At 41.6% G+C, this 16,894-nt stretch overlaps 1 protein-coding gene across 1 annotated transcript in view; it reads right to left on the reverse strand.

Moving 5' to 3' along the window:
- The window catches only part of dre4 (SPT16 homolog, facilitates chromatin remodeling subunit dre4), a 249,825-nt gene that overhangs the window by 132,933 nt on the left and 99,998 nt on the right, over window positions 1-16,894 (reverse strand). The window contains exon 9 of the mRNA XM_080270162.1: window positions 11,169-11,355. Within this exon, the coding sequence (XP_080126288.1) occupies window positions 11,169-11,355 (187 nt within the window). The remainder of the gene's footprint in view (window positions 1-11,168; window positions 11,356-16,894) is intronic.

Raw genomic sequence — 16,894 nt, forward strand, 5'->3', positions numbered from 1 at the left:
AAACTCACTCTCTCCTCCCTCATATACCTCTCAACTCCAGCCTTTCACCTCATCCTCGGTCTTCCCCTCCCTCTCCCTCCCTCCACTTCACTTACATACACCCTCTTAGTCAATCTTTCATTCTCTATTCTCTCCACATGTCCAAACCGCCTGCCACAGAAAGCGTAGAATTCTATTATTGAACTTCGTCACTTGTAACAGTGATCCTGATTGGTTGCTGTATTTTATGGTGAGGTTATTATGGAAAAAAGGAATAATCGTCAACAAATATGCATGCACATTTATGTTCAATAATTATTTGTATTAGTGTTCTTCACTAGCATTATTCCTTGAAGGTGTGACAGAACTTTATTAGAAAGAAAACACCAGATATGGCAGTATCTTATAGCTTACCACATGATATCGTAAGGCCAGCATGAATGTAACATTGGTCATTGGAACTCAAGAGGTCTTAATGAAAGTGTCCTTCACAAAATGAAAATTTATACATTCTTTCTGTTAAAGTGATGGTTGTCATAATATTATGATGGTACGTAACTGAAATTAAACAGGACAACAGTTTACCATCCTGCTTTGCTACCTCCACCACAGCAGGGCGGAGGCCAGTCAAGTCAGGATGACCAACAGTTCCAAAACATATCACCTAGCCATACGATACACTTCTATACTGAAACAAACCATCCTGCTTTGCCACCTCCACCACAGCAGGGTGGAGGCCAGTCAAGTCAGGGTGACCAACAGATCCATAACATTTCACCTAGCCTTACGATACACTTCTATATCAGCACAAAAATTATTACTTAGTGACCAAAATATGTCTCTGACAATACAGAGAATGTTAGTGTGATGTGTAAGGCTAGCAGATCAAACCCTGCTTGTGCCCTCTATAAAAGTGATACATCTCCATTCAATACAGTAGAGTCGCGATTTAAGACAATATGAAACAACAATCTTACAATAACACGGGCATTTAATTCTCCCATAATTACTTAATAGCATGGTAATACCACCCAACTGTGCAAGAGAAACTGTGGGAAATGGGTGCATAAAGGTACCTGTATTGGATTTCCAGATACAACTTGTGTGTTATGCTTTTGTCGGTCACTGACTGGCTTCCTCGACCCGACCCGACCCAAGTGACCCATGTCCCATACCACCTGCCACAGCCTGCCTCAGTGTTGTGTGGACGGTCACTGTGATAAGTTTATTTGCTTATTTCCTTGCTCCTCATTTCCTCTCAGAACTCTGAGCATGTGGATCCAAAGTAACTTCAGTTATGCCTAAACACCCTGAAAGTGCTATGAACACAAGAAAAGCATTTATTCTAAATGAAAATGTGCAATTGTCGGATGAAGTGGCATGTGATGTGGGAGTTTAAAGGCAAACAATCAGACTGATATGAGTCAGGTGTGTTTATGATGTGGATAGTTTTCTTTGTTGGAAAAAAAGTTAATGATGAAGGAGCAGTAAAATATATGTTTTTACCTTTAGTGCAACGACTGTGTGTGTGTGTGTGTGTGTGTGTGTGTGTGTGTGTGTGTGTGTGGGGAGGCTTTGTGCCCAATGTTTGTTATGAACTGACGGTCTTTGGTCGAGAAAACTCGGATCTTACGATATGTGATGACCCCATGTGTTGGCATACATACATAGGTAAGATAATTATGTGAGTTCAGTTCTTGTGAATTATGCTGTCATACAAAATACACTTCTTGGCTGACTTGCTTATTATTCACGATTACTGCATTCGTGTGTATTTGAGAAGTGAGAAATACGTAATCACTCCATGTTGACGACTTCTTTATAGCATTTTTTTTTTCTTTATTTTTGGTGACTAATGGCTTTCAAAAATAGTTTCACACCACTTTTTTTTTTTTTTTTTTTTTTTTTTTTTTTTTTTGCCAAAAGTGATTCTTGGTGAAATATGCCTGATGGTGGGCAGCCATTATTCACATGTTGTTTAGGTCAAAAGATTTTTGCTTGATTGGTAATGTGGACTCTCAAGAGGTTTAGTGGCAATCCTTGGTGATTAAAATTTTTATGGGGAGCATTAGAAGGCAAAACTAATCGGTTAGGTTAGGTTAGAATGCATTATGCACTGGTGCGTCCAGTCGGTGAAAGCATATCTAAACACACTGTCTTGGGTGTCTTAAGGCAGACATATTTTTAATGGTGTCTTAAGGCAGACATATTTTTAATAATCTAAAATATATTTTTAATGAAAAATAAAAAGCTCCTAGAACCTAACTCCCTATTTTACATGCAAATATATGTCACGTTTTAGCGTGAATTTGATTTTGCACGAGGTTCTGCATAACCTATCCCGTGTTGTATGAAGACTCTACTGTGTTAATTTTATAGCCTATTTGATATGCAACAGGGAATACTTGGTGGAAAATATTATGAATGATTCTCCAAATGATAAAATATTAACAACAAGTCATTACTTTTACTGACGTGTTGGATGAAAGGTATGTAAAGACAAAACTAAAGGTATTGTTTCATCAACCCACAATGCTTCACCTTAAAACTTGTTGCACTAAAATGAAGTCGAGATATGGTTCTCATGTACGTGGTTCATGATATCTTTAGCTATTGGTGAATAAAATTACCATATCCATTGATACTGCTCCCAATCATTTGTAAAATCAATAATGCCAACTGCTTTACATTGAGTGACAAGCCAAATGGTTTCCTGAAAGCCAAGAAACCATTTACAACGCTGGGTGGTAACCATACAACCAAACCATACGTGCTCCCTACATGTCAACAAGAGGGTTGGCAGAGGGTTAGTGCCCCTCTCTGTAAAACAAATAACTCAAAGTCAAGTTGCCATCCCTTAAGGGATTATGGCGTCTGGCAACAGACAGAAAGATAGATAGCCTAACCATCAACAATTCTGCTCCCTCAGTACCTCAGTTCACACTCACCATAAACTCAATTCATTCCACCGTCATGTTTTCCATTCTTGCTAATACTCGTATTGTTATCTCATAATCATGTCAGATATGCTACGAGGAGAATCCTTAATGATACATGCTTAACACTGGAAAATATTGTGAAACATGCCTCCCCTGATATTTAGCATTGCAAGGACGCACAGGTATTCATCACAACACACAAATTAAAAGATAAATGGCCATCATCCTTGCTTCTTGAAGCAAGGACAAACCATGATAGGCATTATATAATAACATATGGTTATACAGATTATCTATCATAGGTTTATGGCGAAAGCTAGTCGTAGGACTGTGAGTCAGGGTTTCCAGAAGACGTGGTGGTTGGAGTTGATAAGAAGGCTAAGCATGATAGAGGTCACCAGTGTGGAATGTGTGAGAAAGGGGTGAGAAAGTGCAAATGGTGTGAGTGACTAATATTATGACAAGCCGATAGGTGATAATGGCCAGCTGTGGACCATTGTAGTTAAGCCTACAAAGAAGGACCTTCATCTGGTTACAGTCTAAAATACCATCCCTCAACTCACACTGGAAACAAACTAAACCACCCAGACATCAGAAATAACTCTATACTTGCATACACACAATAAACATCAGTTCCATTTCCATCACCATCATCCAATCCTATGCTGCCCAAGGAGAAGGGTAGGAGTCTGAGGCTGGACAAGTTGGTCCCGACATTTAAGATGAGAGTGACCAGCCTCACTCATCCATGAGTGGCATTATGTGAGCAATAAACCCCAACCACTCCTTGGATACAAACCTACACAGGCTCAATCCAATTCCGGTGCCTTAATTACCCACTAAACCACCAGGCGCCATAATTTGGGTATATGGTTACCACCCAGTATATGGTTTTCTTGTGTACAGGAAACCATTTGGCCTGTCACTCAGTGTAGAGTCACCCTTTGGCAGAAGGAAGAGGAACAAGTGAAGGAAAGCAAGGCAGAAGAGGGAGTGTAAAGTCATCCATAGGCAGAAGGAAAAGGAAAGAATGAAGGTAAGAAAGACAGAAGAGGAAGGAAGGCAGGGAGGAAGGGGCAGACACCCAAAGCGGCACTATACTGAGTGAGTAGATGGAGAGTGCCCCCACTTACCACTTTAAAAAATGTGTAAGTGGATGGTGAGTGCTCCCACTTACCACTTTAAAAAATGTGAAAAATATATATACTGTATATTTTTTATGAAACCACGTATATTATGTACTCATTTTGTTACCATGCATATTATGTACATATTTTGTTTGTAATTCACATATCTAGTAATTTCAAACCATTTCAGCACCACTGACATTTTATTTTGGGGGGAAGGGATAAAATACGCGTATTTCTTAGTGCGTTTTTTTCTCTTCTCTATATTTTCATGGGCATGTACATGGTCATTTTGCAAAAATTTTTGTGCTTCATTGCGAAGCAAAGCATGGGTTTAGGAAGATAAAAATTGGATTGCCAGGTGCGCCAGACATTTCTTTTCAATTTGGTAAGAAAACAATATTGATATTCAAAATTTGGGAAAATGGTGCCAGGGCAGGCCACAGGGTCCCGACATTTTCTGGACCCACAGCCACGAAGGGGCTAAGCCGGCCGTTGCTAGGCAACGAGTAGCTGCCTAGCAACCAAAACCTTGCCAACACAACTAGGTCATAGGTGGGTCATTGTGTCCAGGTTTGGTTGGAATCAGTTCATTCTGAAGGGCTGATTAATTGCTTGCCACAATTAAACACGACTCCTAAGGATGCTGAGGCCAATCTTCGCAGGGTTGCCACGCGAAAACTAGAGGAGAAAGGGGAGAAATGGATGGAACACAGACAGGGAATGACCTCAATATTACTCCTAAAGAAGTCAGAGTTTTCTACACCCAATTATAATGCTTCTATAGCTCAAAACATGAAAAGTATGAGAAAACGATAAAATGGTTTGGCTGTAGCTGGACAACGAGTACAGTAGCTGCCTAGCAACCAAAACCTTGCCAACACAACTAGGTCATAGGGTGGTCATTGTGTCCATGTTTGGTCAGAATTGGTTAATTCTGAAGGGCAGAAATGCCTGCCCCGATTAAACATGAAAGAATACAAGACTACAAGGACAGAAAATGCAACTAACAATGGGCCAGGTAATTAATCAGGAACTCGGTCAACTACTCCCGGCTCACACAGCCATATATTTTATAAAAACCCCTTCCACGATATTTAGTGATGAAGTGTACATAATTTCTTCAGTACCGTAACCATTGGCTACTATACCAGTTTTCTATACATGATTTACTATGTAAAATACCGCTGGACAGTTACTAGAATGCATAAAACGACAAGTGGTCCATCAGCATTCATCATATATTATTAGAGGTCTCGCTACAAGTTTAATTTGAAATTCTTATCATTTGGTTAGCAAAGAGAGTAATGTTTCATCTGACAAAGCCAAAGAGAATATACCGACTATATGTTATAAAAAAGGTGCAATTTATGAAGCTGAAATCAGGCGAGGACAAAGCCGCCAACCGAAATTGCAAGTACCGATGTTTCCAGTAAGCCAACAACAAAACTTGGTGCGGGCATATGCATACAATCTTCATCTGAATTATATAAATAATTTGCAGCCAAATGGCTTCATGCTATTACACACAGACATATATGTCTGAAAGTGTCATTTGATTAAAACTATAATAAAAGACATGGCTGGGAATGTAAGTACACTGTAATGGTTTTAAACTACGAAGCATATTTATTCCGACATTTAGATGGTTAGTTTTGTTAGTTTAGTGATTTCCTTCAACTTTTTCATAATGAAGCTTCTTTTCCTCATTTCATTGAGTAGATATGTTAATTAAATTATACTTATGAACAAAGCGAAGAGGGAAACATTTACACGACTGCAATTTAGTTGACCGCATTTTTATTTTTCAAATTAAGTTATCAGGTGAAGACTGGCAACTTTTAGGAGTTTGTGAATGCTCCTATTAGGGCAGCATGAAGCTGGCCAAAAGAATACCATACAAGACTACAAGAAAAAAAGTAAGTGCAACTAACAATAAGGGTAGCATAGAGTTGGCCAATAAGATGCTATGAAATTGCAGTTGCTACAGTGTGATTCCAATGCGCAAAAAGCAAGTGATAATTAAAACCTTTGCTCTTTGATGTTTTTCAGCTTATGAATCCATGCAAACAGAACAAACATGCACACCAGTTAGAAAATATTTATGGTCATGAGGATGCAACAAAAACATGTGATGCCTTATACACAGAGGACGGGACAAGCAGGCAGTGGGAGGAAGGAAATAATTTGTAACTGCAAACTGATAAAGGGACAAATGTGAGGAGTTACTCCTGATGTCCAACAGTTAGGCAGTTGGCATTACTGATGATGATTCTGATGATTTATCAATATGAATGAGAGTAATATCAATGGATATGATAATTTTGTTCACCAATAGTTAAAGATATCATGAACCACATGCATGGGAATCACATTTCGAATTTATTTTAGTGCGACAGGGAGCTGTTGCCTCTCCTGACACTGAGAGGGCTCTCCCTACATGCTAAGGGATCTTTGTATGCAGTGTGTGTTAGGAGTGTAATACAATATGGTAGTGAGACCTGGGCAGTAAAGGAAGAGGATATTCACAGGCTCAAACGTACAGAAATGACAATGATTGGGTGGGTGTGCACTTCGTCCGAGTGCAAGGAATGGGGGGCTAGGTTTACGATGGAAGAGTTGAGAGGTAGGATGCGACTGGGGTGTATTGGCACTGTGATGATAGACTGAGGTGGTTTGGGCACGTGGAGACGATGGGTATGGAAAGAGAGAAGCGTTAATATTAGGGATGGGGTTGCGAAGGGCAGACCAAAAAGACCTGGGACGAGGTCATTACGTGTGACCTAGGGGATAAGGGACTGAACAGGGAGGCTGTCAAGAGATCGAGCAGCATGAAGGGCTGCCATTAGGTGACCAAGGCTGACGCATGCAAGCATGTTGGAGTCTTCAAAAACTACACGAAACGAACGACAAATTTTAAGGTGAAGGGTTGCGGGTTGATGAAACAATCACTTTAGTATTGTCTTAGCATACCTTTCATCCAACATATATCAGGAAAAGTAATGAATTAATGTTTACATTTATTGTCTGCAGAATCATTCATAATATTTTCCACAAAATATTCCCTGTTGCATATCAAACAGGTTATAAAAGTAATACTGAATGGAGATGTATCACTTTTATAGAGGGCTCAAGCAGGATTTGATCTGCTAGCCTTACACATCACACTAACATTCTCTGTATTGTCAGAGACATATTTTGGTCACTAACTAACAATTTTTGTGCCGATATAGAAGTGTATCGTATGGCTAGGTGATAAGTTATGGAACTGTTGGTCACCCTGACCTGACTGGCCTCTGCCCTGCTGTGGTGGAGGTGGCAAAGCAGGATGGTCTGTTTCAATATAGAAATGTATCTTATGGCTAGGTGGTATGTTTTGGAACCGTTGGTCATCCTGACTTGACTGGCCTCCGCCCTGCTGTGGTGGAGGTGGCAAAGCAGGATGGTAAACTGTTGTCCTGTTTACTTTCAGTTAGGGTACCTTCATAACATTATGGTAACCATTACTTTCATAACATTATGGCAACCATTACTTTAACAGTAAGAATGTAGAAATCTACATATTGTGAAGGACACTTTCATTAAGACCTCTTGAGTTCCAATGACCAATTTTATATTCATGCTGGCCTTACGATATCATGTGGTAAGCATGGGAGTAAGATACTGCCATATCTGATGTTTTCATTCTAATAAAGTTTTATCAAACCTTCGAGAAAAAAAACTTGTGAGGAAATCTACTACAATTATTGAACATAAATGTGCAAACACGTTTGTCGATGATCACTCCTTTTTCCCATAATAACTACACCATAAAATGAAGTAGCTAACCAGGATCACGTTACAAGTGACAAAGTACAATAATAGAATTCCACGATCTACTACGGCAGGTTGCCAGGTATCACCAACCAGCCATTTCACATGTAGCGGGTTCATATGTCCATGGGTGAACATCATCAGGTTTACTTGTCCATATATAACGTATTTAGATGAACATAAGAAAGTAAGGTACAACTGTACCCAAAATATTAATTATTACGTTCACTCCTCAAAAGTTACTAAAGCAATTTCTTAATTTCATGTAACTGACAGGTTTCAAAATATCAAGTTTTTTCATGCAACGAGTACAGTAAATAGTGGTGAAACTGGCAAATCAGCTTCATTGGTAGCAATGCATTTTAAAAGGGTAATTATTATTTACTGAATAGTTAATAGCACCAAAGGACATTAACCCCTAAACCGCGGGGGTTGTTTTTGCCTGACTTGCGTGTCTCGCAGGCATATTCGCGCTCCGACAGACTCTCTAAAAATATTTGCCAAAAATCAGTTATTAGTCCTAGAATATCATAATTACATATTCATATGGCACATACCTTCAGCTTTCTCCTGGGATGTTTGTTGAGCCTTCGTCGAGTACCATAGGCCTTGTGAAGACCTCTGAAGTTGGGTAACGAAGTCTCCACTTTACACTTCCCAACAACCCGTAATATGATTACCACAGCCTAATAATATCACTAGAAACACGATTCTATGATTCTCAAATAGTTTGGAATCCATAAAAAAAAAAAAAAAGAAAAAAAAAAAAGAAAACTACGAGCGCGTGTGACCTTCCCACTTGCACTCATTCGCCGCTGGTGTTCTGTCATTTGTTATTCATAAAAACACTCACAGTTTATATTTCTATTACTATATAACACTCATATATATATATATATATATACAGTCTTTATCCGTAAGTTTCCTTCAGTAATAGTAGTTTATTGTCACTGTAGGCATTCAATTTCTCTTTCAGTAAAATATGTAGCATTCATTTCCTCGTCCTGTATACTAGCGTTGAGAGTGAATCTGTCACTTTCATTTTCACTTTCATAACTCACAGTATTCATACATGCTGGAGTGAAACTTTCACTTTCATCACTCCTAGTATATATACTCGTATTCTTATATTACTACTCATTTACATTTCTATTTACATTCTCTTATTTTATTTACATTATTTACATTTTTATTTAATTTACACTGTGTTATGCAGTCACTTGCAGTAACTTATAAAACTATTTTCCACTGTTCACTTATATTTACATTCATTGCTTTCACTTGCTGTTTACACATTATTTACATTTCCACTTGCACTGTTTTACTCACCAGATAGATCGTAGTCACTGTCTATCATTTTCATTAACAAATTAGCCAGTTGACGTTCCACAGCAGTCACTTAGCCCTTTACCTCTTTCCACACGAGGTTTAGTAGGGGGTAGAGGTCACAGGGCCCTTTGAATGGGGCTAAAAAGCGGCGGAATTGGGCAGGCGCGAATCCGACGTGCTTTCACCTTGAAAGACGACAGTAAACTGAATACAGTGTGGTGGCCTAGCCACCTAGGGGCAGTGCAATGCTGCCAATGTCAGCTTGGTGACAGCTGATGATATATATGCTATGAAATGATTAGCAGGAAATCTAGACAATACATAATAAATTAGGTAGTTCCAGGTGAATGTAAATATCACTTAGGCTTCTCCCTTCCTTTCTTATACAGTATATATTTTTATTACGAGAATAGATTATACAGCATATTTCAAGGGGAAATAAACAGCGAAAATTAGCGAACGAGTGCACGTGAGGCGTTGTCAGGTGATAATTAGCCAATTCCAGGTGTATGACACTATCACTTACCTTATTTCTTTCTTGTATATATTATTTGGTATACGAATAGGGCATAGGGCTTGTTTCAATGGATGAAATCAGTGGAAAATTCCAGGGAAGATTTACTTAGCGTAGCACAGCCAGGCAGGCGAGAGGAGAGGGTAGCGGAAGGGAGGTAGGGAGGCGAGTCGAGAACGGGGAGAAATGGCTAAATTGTCAACAATGGATGGGAATACAGATGAAATTAGGAGTGCTGACTAGTGTTGGACATTGGTAGTACTGACAGATGATACAAGCCACCACTTGAAAGGTTGGGAGAATTCAAAATACAGTAATACAGAATCACAAAAGTGACGCCCCATGGTATGATCCCTTGCTCCCAAGCGTCACGAAAGTGATGCCCCGTGGTTAAAGGGTTAAATACTTAAGTGCCCATTGTTGTTCCTTTCTGCTGTTAAGGCTACAGTAGAGCCCAGAATAAATGGCTATCAAAATTCTACTGCTAACTAACTCTCACTTTCCAGTTCCCAAGATTTTACTCTACAGGTCTTAAGCAAAAAGTTGTGATGTTCTGGAACACATTACGAAATATATATACGTATAGGTGTATATGTGTATATCTATCTATCTATATCTATCTATCTATATCTATCTATCTATCTATATATATATATATATATATATATATAATATACATGAGAGGAATGAAGCCACATAATGCAAAGTGAGGCTGGATGGTGAGGATATCAAGAATGTGAGTGCATTCAAGTACTTGGGTAGTGTGATAAGTAAGGATGGAAGTTTTGGGGATGAAGTACTTGAAGGGGTACAGCAGGGAAGGAAGGTTGTTGGTTCACTGAAAGCGGTGATGAAAAATAGGGATGTAAGTATGGAAGTTAAGAAGTCACTGCATGACAGTATTGGGATCCCTACCCTGACGTATGAAAGCGTGGTGTGGACCTTGCTAGAGGGGAACAAGTCAAGAGTGAGAACAGTGGAAATGAGTTACCTGAAAGGAGCATGTGGTGTGACATGGAGGGACAGGTTGATGAATGAAGAAGTGAAAGAATGTTGTGGGGTAGATGTGGATGTAACTGAATTACGAGAAAAACATTGTGGTGATTTGGACATGTGGAGAGAATGGAGAATGAAAGACTGACTATGAGGGTGTATGTAGGTGAAGTGGAGGGAGGGAGAGGGAGGGGGAAGACCAAGGATGAAGTGGACGATGGAGTTGAGAGGTATATGAGGGAGGGGGGGGAGTGAGTTGGGGCGAGGGCAGTCAAATGGTGGGTGACAGAGCAACTTGGAGGCGTATTGTCTGCGGCCACCCTTTGCAGGATTAGGGCGTCGGGCTAGAAAGAGACAGAGAGAGAGAGAGAGAGAGAGAGAGACAGAGAGAGAGAGAGAGGAGAGAGAGAGAGAGAGAGAGAGAGAGAGATGTATATAACGTAAATAAGCAGGTTAAAAATGACTTCAACTCACCTCATTAACAACAACGGTATCTCCAATGAAGAGGGCATACTTCTTGCCACTGTCATCACTGGCATCAGGATTCTTAAGATCGGAGAAGCCAATATTAGCATTATATACCTGACCTTTCTTTGCCTGACTTGTCGTCTTGGGACCAATGACTAGGGCAGATTCACGGAATTCAATGCCAGTACCAAATCTGAAAAGTAGTAGTATAACAGATTATCAAGTATGGTAGATTATAAAGTACAGTAGATGCTTACTTTAACAAACACTGATGTAGAGGAAGCCCGAGATAAAAGAATTATTTTTTTCCAGCATTTTTGCCCAATTTAAAGGAAAATTTTCATTAAATCAAGCATAATTCTGCTAAGGGAATTCTGTACACAATACAGTAATGCATTTCTGGGGCTATTAAGAATGGGTTCACACTGCTGTGTATAGCACTGAGAGTTAGCATAGTTTGCTAGGTTTGGGTTGCCTTTAAGGATTTAATGGAAAATACCTCAAATCGTTTTGTTTTTCGTTTTTTAAAGGCTCCAACATGCTTGCATGTGTCGGCCTTGGTCACCTAATGGTGGCTCTCCACGCTGCACGATCCATTGCAGCCTCCCTGTTCAGTCCCTTAACCCTAAGGTCACACTTAATGACCTCGTCCCATGTCTTTCTCGGTCTACCCCTCATAACCCCACCCCCAATATTAACACTTCTCACCTTCCTCACCCAATTATCATCCCCCATCCTCTCCACATGTCCAAACCACCTCAATCTACCTCTCCTCATTACAACACCAATACACTCCAGTCCCATCCTACCTCTCAACTCTTCCATTGTAAACCCAGCCCCTCCAGGCCTTGGACGCAGGAACGCACTGCACATCCACCTAATCATTGTCATTTCTGTATGTCTGAGCCGGCAAATATCTTCCTCCTTCACTGCACAGGTCTCACTGCCATACAGCATTACGTTCCTAACACATGCTGCATACAAAAACCCCTTAGCATGCAGGGAGAGCTCTCTCAATGTCAGGAGAGGCAAGAGCTCCCTGAACTTCTTCCAACCACTTCTCACCCTAGCCACAGAGCTAGCTCCAGCCCCACCTCTAGGACACAACATGTCTCCCAAATAACATAACTCTTCCACACACTCAAGAGATTCACCAGCAAGTTCAATCCTTTCACGTCTGACAATCTCCACCTGCTCTCCCCGGCACACCGTACACATAAAATCAGCATTATCTCGCAGTCTACCTCTGATACCACTACATCTCTTTTGCACCCATTTATCACACACACCGCACAAGATGGAATTACTTCCCACGCTCTTGTGGCAAACTGCACATGGCCACTCTCCTTCGTCTTTGACAGTACCGCCACCAACCCTAGATATCATCACTTTTGTTTTATCTGCATTTACCCTTAAACCCTTTTGCCCCATACCATCTCTCCACTTCCTAAACCTTTCCTCCGCCTCCCTTTCATTCTCAGCAATCAACATCAAATCATCAGCATACAACAACTCCCACGGGAGTCCGTTTCTAAAGTCACGTGAAAGGGCTTCAAGTACCATGATAAACAACATGGGACTCAAGACTGACCCCTGATGCACACCAACATTCACGGAAAACTCATCACTCAAATCTCCATTCACTCTCACCTGGGTGTGAGCACCCACATACATGGCCATAACCACCCTAACCAGCCACTCCTCCAAGCCATGTTTTCTCATTGCCCACTTCACCACCTCTCTAGGGACTCTGTCAAAGGCCTTTTCCAAATCAATAAAAACAAAATAAAGATCCCTTCTCCTACCAATATATTTTTCCTGAAGCTGTCGAACAATGAATATGGCATCAGTGGTCCCCTTACCTGGCATAAACCCAAACTGCATCTCATCAATATTCATTCTTTCTCTAATCATACCTTCTAAAACTCTCTCCATTACCTTCATTATCTGATCTAAAAGCTTTATACCTCTATAATTTCCTCTTTCCAGGGCATCACCCTTCCCTTTATACACATTTACAATTACACTCTTCAGACAATCATCTTGGACAAAACACTCATAAATAATCCTATTTATCAGGTCAGTGACTAAACTCACCCCTATATCGCCTGAGGCCTTCAACATTTCGGCAGTCAACCCAGACACACCTGCTGCCTTCCCCACCCTCATCCTGCCTATTGCCTCACTCACAGTAGCAGTATCAATCAAAGGCCAAGGGCCAAATACTGGATCTGCTGGCTCCAAACCTTCCCTGTCCCAGTAAAACTCCTCATTCAACAACCGGTTATAATGCTCTCTCCATGCATCTTCAATATCCTCACTGTTCACCACTACCCTTCCTTCATCATTCTTCACACACTGCTCACCTATGATATCCCAATTATCCCTCTTCACCTGAGCTGCCACCCTAAATATATTTTTCCTTTCCCCATGATTTAGGTTATCAAATAATTGTCTCTGTGACTCAGACTTTGCCCTGTATACCTCTCTTCTAGCCCTACGCTTGGCAGCCAAATATTCCTCTTTGCTCAATCGGTAGAGAGGTGGCTTGCCGTTCTAACGGACCCAGGTTCAAATCCCGACAGGGGCAGGGAACAGTTTAAGGATTTGAATTTCATTAAATCAGGCTTTACTGATCTACCAGAAGACCCGCCGGCATGTCGTAAAAATATCCCCGCTAATACCAATACTCCAGTCCTGTATGAGACAGCCCTAGCATGTATTCAATATGGACGGTGGGTGTTAGCGCCGAAGTGGTGACATGTATAGGTGCATGGTATGTAGGAGGACTGCCGGGCCTTGATAGCAGGCTGTGAAGCCTATGCCCAGAGTATTAAAAAAAAAAAAAAAAAAAAAAAAAAACTACTCTCTCTTTTCCTAAAATATGTGTTGCACACAATCATGTCCGTTGCCTCCCCAAACTCGAGTATCCTTTCCCCCTCTGCATTCCTTAGACCATACGCACATCCCCCATGCACTCCTTCATAACCTTGTGCTGCTTCACCTACATGACCATTTAAGTCCCCTCCCAAAATCACTATCTCATCATCCTGCATACCACCCACTACACGTATTAAATCATCCCAAAATCTATCTTTCTCTGATTCATCCAATCCTGCCTGTGAAGCATATGCCGATATAATCACAGCTATCTTTTTTCCCAACAGAATTTTCACTACCAATATCCTATCGCTTACTCTCAAAACATTCATAACATATTCCACCCATTTCTCCGCAACCATCACACCAACACCTCCATATCCGTCTGTCCCTCCCTGCCAAAACAACTTATAGCAACAGTCCTTCCCAACAATCTTTCTGGCTGATCCACCCCTGTACCAGACTTCCTGCAAACACGCCACATCCACCCACCTCCTACTGAATGCCTCAACGACTTCCCCTGCTCTTCCCCTCAAACTTCCCACATTCCATGAACCCAACCTCATCCCCATGGGTGATTTACTGTCCTCAGGCTTGCTTTGAAACTTATTTTATTTTGTCATCTTCAGTATTAATAAAGGGGGACAGACACAGCACAGGTCCCACTCACTGCACAGTCCCAGGTCCGGGCAATGGATCTGGGACCCCTAGCCCACCAGCTTACCAGTGGCTGTGGTAGTGGCCTCGGGGCACCCTGCCAAGACAGCTGCAGGGACATCCTCCAAGCGCGTCTTGGCACTGCAACTATCCCGCCATTATACACCCACTGATAAGGCAGCCTCCTGGGGCGCTACCCCCAGGTTCGGGCCCCTCTCTATTGGGCGGCAGCGGCAGCCTGGGAACCGCAATGCCCTGTACCCTATAGCACAGGCCCGAGCCCCATCTCGCCCTGGACCCACGATCTATGCCGGCGGAACCCCCGCCACGACTCCTCCCAAAAGTCCGCCACTAGGTAGCGGGGGCAAAGTACTGGAAAAATTTTCTTTTATGTTGAGCCTTGGTTACAGAACTCGATTTAGCAGAAAATCTGAGATAACAGGATGGAGGCTGGCTGAATTAGTTCACTGAATCAAAAATCTACTGTATATGAATCATAATCCCATTTCTACTTCATCATTATCATCTGGACCTCCTTTCCCACATTAGGGCAGGGTGAGGAGTAGCAATGTCCAGACAGTCCAAATCTGCCCAGTCTAATGGGCTACACTTCCATTCGTTCACCATTCAAGTCCCCAGAATCTTGGCTCTATCTGATACACTAAAAACATTCACCACGTTCTGCAGCTTCACATAAACATATCCCACAGAGTCAATCTGGACACTGTCACATTAAAAAGAGGTGCCAAATCCCTGATCATGCACTTCTCACAATATTCATCCAGCCAGTTCAATCTCTTGTCAATCCCCTAACCTCACCGACTTCCAAACTTCTCTTCCTCGCACACTCATCCACCATATCCCTCCACCTTCTCCTTGGCCTACCTCGCCTGCTCCCTCCTTCAATTTTGCTCAGATATCTTTTCCACCACTCTATTGCTATCCATTCTCTCCACATGACCATACTACCTCAGTACACTCTCTTCAGTTCTGATGTTCACAGACTTCCTCACTCCACATCTTTCACATATCACATTATTTCATATCCTATCCACTCTCTGTACTCCACATACATTCCTCAGCAGTCCCATCTCCACTGCTTTAACTCTTAACTTTTCATTTTCATGCCACATCATAGTTTCACATCCATGGGTTAAAATTGGCATTAACACTTCTTCATGCAAGCCTCGCACAGCTGCAACACTCAAGCCCCTGCTTCTTATCAAGGCCCTCATTGCACCAGCTACCTTCCCTCCTTGTGTCACTCCACCTTCCACTTCTCCTGCACACCCTCCTCCCTTTTCCATCACTGTACCCAGGTATTTGAACTCTCTCACCAATTCCAGTCTCTCTTCATTCACCTTAACATGGGGGGAGGGGGGGATTCAAACATCACTGAACTTCTAAACTCCACATCATGGAGAGAAAGAAAAAACAAAAAAAAAACACAAGAGGGGGAGGGGAATGCTTTTCAAACGCATCTCCATACATGCGGTTCTCAACAAAATAATGTTAGCCACATTATCACTGAGCATTACAGTGGGATATTCAAATCCTCACCTTTGACCGTAACTAATGTACATCATTATTATTTCATCACAGTCCATCCCTACTGCTATGTTCTGGCATTTCTACTTCGCCACAAAACCTGCAACTTCTTCCCTTATATCGGCATACATCTGTCGGTCAAGCCAACAATTCTTGACACATCTTTAACCCCTACGCACCGGCACTGTTTCTTTGCGTGGCCGCCTAAAGAGTATGGCCGTAATTTCCCCCAAGTAGCCTGTTTTCAAATCTTTTTATCTGGAAAAGTACAACAGTTAGGGAAACAAATTAAAAGACCTTATTACTCAACAACTCTTCTTCTTGTGAATGAAGACATCCCAGGTGTGCAGGTAGTCACATCATTGAATATGGATGTGAAGAAGATTAGTAACTTTCAGCGCTCGAGGCAGGATGTATTCCTGCGTATACGCGAGGCCCCGACTTTGGCTTTGCTCTCAACGTCATAACTTCTCCACTACTAGATAAACTAGACACAGCTGCATCCAAGGCTTGCCTTATGGCACTACCACTGAGCCCTTTCCTAGTATCCATGGAAAGAGATTTGGAAGGGGTAGATGATGAAAGGGGCCGCTGGCAGCGGGGATGGAATCAGAAGAGGAGGAACGTGAAGACATCGTTCTACATCT

This window comes from Coenobita brevimanus, chromosome 39 (assembly GCF_032717465.1).
Source record: "Coenobita brevimanus isolate Jiangsu-jjx chromosome 39, ASM3271746v2, whole genome shotgun sequence".
Lineage (NCBI taxonomy): Eukaryota > Metazoa > Arthropoda > Malacostraca > Decapoda > Coenobitidae > Coenobita > Coenobita brevimanus.